The following is a 6,923-nucleotide window of genomic DNA, read 5'->3' as shown; positions in this document are numbered from 1 at the left end:
AGGCGGGGGGGAGAATGGCTGGAGAGCAGCCCTGAGGCGAAGGACTTGGGGGTGGGAGGAGATGAGAAGCTCAACATGAACCACCAGTGAGTGCTGGAGTCCAGAGGGGCAATTGTGTCCTGGGCTGCATCCAAAGAAGTGTGGGCAGCAGGGCCAGGGAGGGGATTCTGCCCCTCTGCTCTGCTCTGGTAAGAACTCACCTGCAGTGCTGTGTTCAGCTCTGGAGCCATCAGCATGGGAGAGGCGTGGAGCTGTTGGAGAGAGTCCGTAGAAAGGTCATGAAGATGATCCAAGGGCTGGAGCAGCTCTGCTCTGGGGACAGGCTGAGACAGCTGGGGTGTTCAGCCTGGAGAAGAGAAGGCTCCAAGGAGAACTTAGAGCAGCTTCCAGTACCTGAAGGGGCTCCAGGAAAGCTGGGGAGGAACTTGGGACAAGGGCAGGGAGGGATGGGGTGAGGGGGAAGGGATTAAAACTGACAGAGGGAGGATTTAGGGGAGACACGAGGAATAAACTCTGCCCTGTGCGGGTGGGGAGACCCTGGGACGTGTCACCCAGGGAAGCTGTGGCTGCCCCATCCCTGGCAGTGTTGAAGGGCAGGTTGGATGGGGCTTGGAGCAGCCAAAAAAAGAGAATAAAAAGAAGCAGCAGCATTTCTTCCAGAAGCCTCCAGCTTTCCATGGTCGTGCCTCTTAGTCATAATTCTTCTTCCCTGCTAATTTTTGGAAGCACAGATCTCAGCTTGGCAGTGCCAGCTCTGTGAGCAGATTGCTGGTGAAGCCCTTAAAGAGGAATAAATGCATGTGATGGTGCATGGCTGCTGCTCAGGGGTGGTTTGGGGTGCACTGACCTGGGCTTGATTCAGGCATATGAGGTGTAAGGTGTAGGGTCTGGTTTTGGTCTCGTTTGTCAGAATGATGTGGAATGTGGAGTAAGTTAAGTAAATGTGAGTTAAGTAAATGTAAGTTAAGTAAATATAAATATAAGGCACTGGGACGTGTCACCCAGGGAAGCTGTGGCTGCCCCATCCCTGGCAGTGTTGAAGGGCAGGTTGGATGGGGCTTGGAGCAGCCTGGGCTGCTGGGAGGTGTCCCTGCCCATGAAATAATGATCTTCAAGGTCCCTTCCCAGCCCAGCCCATCCTGGGGTGCTGTACAAGACCTGGCTTCTGCCCACACCCACCACCCTCACCCCTCAGCCTCTCCTGTGGCCAAGAGCAGAAAGGCCCATCAGGGAAAAGCCAGGAGACCAGGATTTTTCATAACGCCCAAATTCTCTACTTGGCTGCTGGAGATTAAGTCAAGTCGACACAAGGCAGGGAGAGAACACACTCATATAATTAAACTTTGACAAATTAGGGTAGTGCTGCTCTCAAACAGCAGTTGAGCCTTTTCTTCAAGCATTAGGCAGAGTAGTCAATATTAAAGAGTCATTTTAGTGAAGGTCTCAGTATTCCTGTCTGCTTTTGGAAGTCTCTGTCAATAGATGTTATCTACAGCTTGTCAGAGAGGACAGGCAGACTTTGCTGGATCCACTCACCTTCTGGAACCAGACACGGCCCCCAAGAGCCTCCTCCTGCTCCTGGAGAAACACCTTTTCCTCCCTCCATCACCAGCTCTGCCAAGGCAGAACTTGCCTTTGCAAGCACCTCTGCTGATAAAGCCTCTGCTCAAAAAGCAAAACCACACAGACCATCTACAGTCACAAGTCCCCCTTCATGAGCTTTCTGAGGTCACTTTAGAGATCCATCCATCAGAGTTCATTCCTGAGGCAAAGAAAAACCAACAGTTACTCCTCGTGGCCTTCAGCTCAGTGACAGAACTAACACAGCTGCAGCGTTTATGGAAGTGCACAGGCTCCAGGAAAGAGAAGAGAAAACCTTGAGTCCTCAGCCTGCAAGCCCCAGCCAGCAGAAACACCCCCTGTGCTCCTGCTGTGCCTCAGCACAGCCAGGCCTTCCCTCTCTCTGCCACACACAGGAACGCAGGACCCTGTCAGTACAGCCAGCAGGCAAGGAGAGCAAGCTCACAGGGGCAGCTGCAAGGCAGGGAGGGAGGCTCCTCGAGGGGCAGCAGGTTGTTACCGAGGCCACTGCTTCTCCCTGTCAGTCAGGGGGACGTAGATGACGCCCATCAGCTGCGTCTCCACGATCTGCCCCTCGTGGGTCTTGTCGTACTGCATCAGCACCTGGTTGGCACCCTCGGGCCCCACGGGCAGGATCAGCCGGCCCCCCGGCTTCAGCTCCTCCAGCAGCTGCCACAGGGAGACAGCAGCATCAGCAGGGCCCACACAGCAGGGCCCCGGGGACAAGATGTGCTGGGAAGGTCAGGACAGCTCAGAAGGCAGGAGCTTGCCAGGTCCGAGCAACGTGGGGAGAAAAAGAAGCTGCCAGGGGGTTCCCCAGGTATGATTTCCTTCACAGCTGCTGATGCAGGCAGCCCACGGGGACAGGGCCACTCTTACCTCCTTGGGGACAGTTGCTGCTGCTGCTCCCACGTGGATGGCATCGTATGGAGCCTCCTCAGGGTATCCCTGCCTGCCATCCCCAACTGCAGGAGGAAAAGCACACAGAAAAGACTTCTGCCCTGATCGCAACTCTGCACAAACATGATCCTTCCTGCAGCCTTCCAGTTGAAATCTAGAGGATGAAAACTTTGTAACTAGATTGTGATGGGAGTCTTAGTTTTGTTGGTTTACTTTTAAAAAAGGGGGAGAGGTTTCTGGAGCTGAGCCCTGCTAGGAGGAGGAACAGTCAAAGCCAGGAGGGCCTGCCAGTGACACAGCAGCCTTGTGCAGGCTGGAGATCCCAGATACAGGGAGAGCTGACTCAAGTGACCCTCCCAAAACCACAACAGTGTGTGCAGACCCTTCACAGAAACTAAACCCCACATGTGGCACGACCACTCTCCTCTGAAGAGCATCTCTCACTGACTGAGATGGCCACAGTACCCACACTGGTGTGTACAAGTGAAATACTCCTCGTTTACCCCATCGTGGTCAGGCCAGGGGGGCAGGTGCTCACTTAGCCAGTGGCTTCTGCCAAGACACAGGAGCATGGACACCAAGTGAGCCAGTGCTCCCAGCAGCAGAGCTCTGCAGGCAGCCAGAGCCCTCCCAGGAGGGGACAAGGAGCAGGACCCCAGAGCTCACCCACAAGCTTCACACGGCCAGAGCTGAGCAACGTTGGATCATCTTCCTGGACGTTTCTGATGGATTCATGGACCAGCTCTTTGATGTGCTCCACACCCACAGCTTTCCCTGTTGGGCCCATCTGAAAGGAAAGCCAGCAGACACCTAATACCTCCTACATGGCAAGGAGATGTACTTCATAGGGAAGATGCTGTGGGGACTGGAGGATTTCCAGGCAGAAACTCGAGAGCAGAGTTTCTGAACAGGAAGTGCAAATACTCTGCCCCTTGGTTCCAAGGCTGAGCAGTCCCAGCTCCTTGAGGGACACACAGGCACTGCCTAAGGGCATTCCTAGCAATCCTTCAATTCCAAAGAAACAATTTATTTGGTAGAATTAGGAGCTGCCATGGCAGGGCCAGTCCTTGGCAAGCTAACCTCCTGAGAAAAGTAACTTGACCAGCTCCAGCATTTCACAGAAAACAATTTCAGGAGTTTAGAAAGCAAAGGCACAGATGAAAAGGAACCTACAATGGAATTGCACAGCAGATGACCACAGTCCTCTTGATCTGAGCTGGGGCAACACACAAAACCTCTCATGGCAGATACAGCATCCACTGAGTTTCCAAAAATGACTGTTTTTATGAAGAGCTGGTTTGGGAGGAGTTTACCCCTTCCCCCCACAAAAGGCAGGTGCCAGCTCTGGCAAGTGCATCCTGATGCACCTGGCTATGAGGAGCAGAGTCCCGGGAGCTCACCATCCTGGCAAAGCAAGCAGTAAGGTATCCACTTCCAGATCCAACATCCAGTGCTTTTGCACCTTCCACAAGCTGATCCTTCAGCAGCTCCAGTGCGTGGGCATGCTGTGGGAACAACAGCACAAAAGGGTATCAAACATCCCATTGAAGTTTCCTCTCCTCAAACTTGCTCTTCTTCTAGGTGTTATTTAAGCACTCCTGGCATCCTGTCTGACACACTCAGAGAAAAACTCAAGTGCTTGATCTGGGACATCTTTTTGCAGAACAGCATTTGGGAAGAGGTTCAGTAATAAGGTGACAAGCAGCAGGGAAGAAAAGTGTCATGCAAAAGCTGGACAGCACCCGTGGCTGGCCTGGTGGCACGGAGCTCCTCTCCAAGCCTGCTCTTAAAGCAACTGGAAGAGCACAGGGCAAACCCTTCTTAAAAAGAAAAGAGTTTCACACAGTGACTGAAGAAACAAGCATGATAATCACACCCGTGGGAGCTGCTTCACCTTTCTAGTGCAGTATTTGAGAAAAAGGGAGGGGGGAACAAAAAAAAGCAAGCAAACAGTTCACTCAATTTCTGTTCCAAGTGAGCAGGTTCATCATACCATGTGTGGTGCACTGATCGTGGCCTTGTATCCTGAAAGGGAACGAGTGACAAAAGTGATGTGATCAAGAAATTAAAATTACCAGTGTCAGCAGTTCTTTATTCTCCCCCACTTCCTCCTGAACATAGGAAAACACTCTTGTGCTGCACTAAAGCAATGAATTGACCTAAGACTCTTCCTCTGGGGGTACTAAGGAGCACAGGAAGGCTGCACAGCACTGCAGCTCCCAAACGCTCTGCAGCCCTTGCAGCCTGTGTCTCCAGCAGGACCTGGAGCAACCAACAAAAATCTTGGACACAGAAAAGCCCTGTTGTTCTTCCTTCTGATCCCCCAGCTGAAATACAGGGGGGGTTTGCTCTGCTTGATCCATCACAAAACTCACCCTACTTGTTAGGGAGAGGCCACAGGGAACCTGGACAGTGAAGGTGCCCAGCTGGAAGATGGGAATGCTGTGCCTGGAGCTACTCACCAATAGACTGAGGAGAATCCATGTATGGGAAATACTTGATGTAGTGTCCTCTGTCAGTAGCCAACAGCACATCAAAGACTCGCTGGGATTTAATGATTCCTTTTTCTGGGAGAAGAAAGAAAACAGAAAGGACTTAATCCTCAGTCGCGTAGCAAGAGGAGGTTTGGAAGTGGGGGAGCAGTTCAGTGAACAGGGAGAATTCAGCCTTAAGAACCTGAGAAGGGACTGAAAACAGAACTGCAGAGGGAATCAAATCCTTTTCAGTTCCTGTTACACCAAATGAAATCCTGTCATGGTCCCAACCACCAGCCTGGCCTCTCTCCAAGGATGGAGACTGGCACCCCCAGTGCTGCTGCCACACGCCATGGAACTGTCACACCTTCAGGGTGACAGTGGGGACTCCAGCTCAGGCTCCAGGAGCACTGGCACAGTCAGTCAGCTGAAGGTAAGAGTGATGACTGCAGACACACTCAACATCTCCTCACACCTCATCTCAGGGAGCACTTAACATAGGGCAAAACAGCCTAAGCAGCAGGGAAAATTTAAACGTTCTTCAGTGTGTTCCAGCCACCTGTCTGGAATGGAATGCTGCTCCTGTCCCTGCTCCAGAGTGAAGCAGCACTGAGCCCTGCTCCTGTCCCAGGGCATCTCATTGGAGGGGCACAGAAGCTGCAGTCCTGGGCAGGTGCCAGGCAGCCCCCACTGCACGGGCTGCAGGCCCAGGTCCCTCCTGCCACTTCTGGCATAACCTCTTGTTTCCGTTTATAAACAGGACAAGTTCAGACTGGGACAAACCCTGAAACTCAGGCCACGCTGCCTGCAGCACTTCAGAACAAACTGCACCAAATATCCTGACACTGGGGTGCCAGGAGATTCCCTGGGCAGCTTTTGGAGGGTCCCCAAGCCAGAGCCCACCCTGGTACTCACTGTAGAGGTTGTTGACCAGCTCTGGGTGCGTCTTCCCACTCGACGTCCAGGCCATGGTCCTGGCCAAGAGCAGTCCCATGAGTGGCAGCACGGCACAGGGCAGCAGGCAGCTCATTCCACGGAGACAGACAGGGCTGGCTGAGGGGGAGAGCACAACCAGGCACCCCAAACCTTCACCTTCCCTCCTCGTAAGGTGACGTGGCACTTACCGCGCTGCCCGGGGCAGGAGGGAGCTGGCAGGTGGCACGGGGCAGGGAAGAGCTGCAAGGGACCTTCCCAGCTGCAGCCCATAGAACTGCTGGGATTGGAAAAGCCCTTTCAGACCCTCCAGCCCACCCATTCCCCCAGCCCTGCCCAGGCCCCCTCAGCCCCACGTCCCTCAGCACCATCTCCAGGGCTTGGAAACCCCTCCAGGGATGGGGACTCCCCCTCTGCCCTGGGCCGCCTGGGCCAGGCCCTGACAACCCTTGCCAGGCAGGAATTGTTCCCCAGATCCAACCTCAGCCTCCCCTGGCACAACTTGAGGCCGTTCCCTCTTGTCCCATCCCTTGTTCCTGGGGAGCAGGGCCCGACCCCCCTGGCTCCAACCTCCTCTCAGCAGCTGCAGAGCCAGCAGGTCTCCCCTCAGCCTCCTTTGCTCCAGGCTGGACACCCCCAGCTCCCTCAGCTGCTCCTCACAAGTTCTCCAGCCCCTTCTCCTCCTGCTCCAGCCCCCTCCCCAGCTCCGGGGCCCTTCCCTGGCCACCCCCCAGCCCCTCCATGTCCTTGTCCCGGGGGACCCAGCCCTGCCCCAGGGTTCCAGGGCCCAGCACAGGGGCCCCAAAACTAACCCCAGGATCCCTCAGCCTTTCTCCAGCTCACAACTCCACCCCGCGCTGGGCAGGACGCCCCTCACGGCGCTCCTCCATTCTGGGTGACCTCCCAGCCCGGGCAGGGCGGACCCCGGTGATGGGCCCTGGAACCCTGGGGCAGGGCTGGGTCCCCCGGGACAAGGACATGGAGGGGCTGGGGGGTGGCCAGGGAAGGGGCCCGGAGCTGGGGGAGGGGCTGGGG

At 55.0% G+C, this 6,923-nt stretch overlaps 2 protein-coding genes across 2 annotated transcripts in view; both read right to left on the bottom strand.

Annotated features, from left to right (window-relative positions):
- RPUSD2 (RNA pseudouridylate synthase domain containing 2) overlaps positions 1-575 on the bottom strand; it is a 3,903-nt gene extending 3,328 nt beyond the window's left edge. Inside the window, exon 1 of the mRNA XM_010001462.1 lies at positions 552-575. Coding sequence (XP_009999764.1) covers positions 552-575 — 24 coding nt within the window. The remainder of the gene's footprint in view (positions 1-551) is intronic.
- A 1,407-nt stretch (positions 576-1,982) lies between these two features.
- Positions 1,983-5,992, bottom strand: LOC104392091 (protein-L-isoaspartate(D-aspartate) O-methyltransferase-like). Its single transcript, XM_010001449.1, has 7 exons — positions 5,871-5,992; positions 4,944-5,048; positions 4,475-4,506; positions 3,882-3,986; positions 3,148-3,268; positions 2,461-2,546; positions 1,983-2,250 (listed from the first exon to the last, which is right to left on the bottom strand). Exons 1-7 carry the CDS (start codon positions 5,983-5,985, stop codon positions 2,077-2,079), a joined length of 738 nt encoding a protein of 245 aa, XP_009999751.1. The 5' UTR covers positions 5,986-5,992; the 3' UTR covers positions 1,983-2,076.
- Between the last annotated feature and the right edge of the window lie 931 nt (positions 5,993-6,923).

This window comes from Chaetura pelagica, unplaced genomic scaffold (assembly GCF_000747805.2).
Source record: "Chaetura pelagica isolate M959 unplaced genomic scaffold, ChaPel_1.0 scaffold587, whole genome shotgun sequence".
Lineage (NCBI taxonomy): Eukaryota > Metazoa > Chordata > Aves > Apodiformes > Apodidae > Chaetura > Chaetura pelagica.
Note: the sequence above shows the minus strand (reverse complement) of the source record. Positions and strands in the feature narration are given on the sequence as shown.

Coding starts and splice junctions, on each gene's coding strand:
- LOC104392091 (XM_010001449.1), bottom strand. CDS start 5,985: ATGAGCTGCCTGCTGCCCTGTGCCGTGCTGCCACTCATGGGACTGCTC. Junction 3,987..4,474: donor CGATCAGTGCACCACACATG/GTATGATGAACC, acceptor TTGTTCCCACAG/CATGCCCACGCACTGGAGCT. Junction 2,251..2,460: donor CAGCAACTGTCCCCAAGGAG/GTAAGAGTGGCC, acceptor TCCCTGTGGCAG/CTGCTGGAGGAGCTGAAGCC.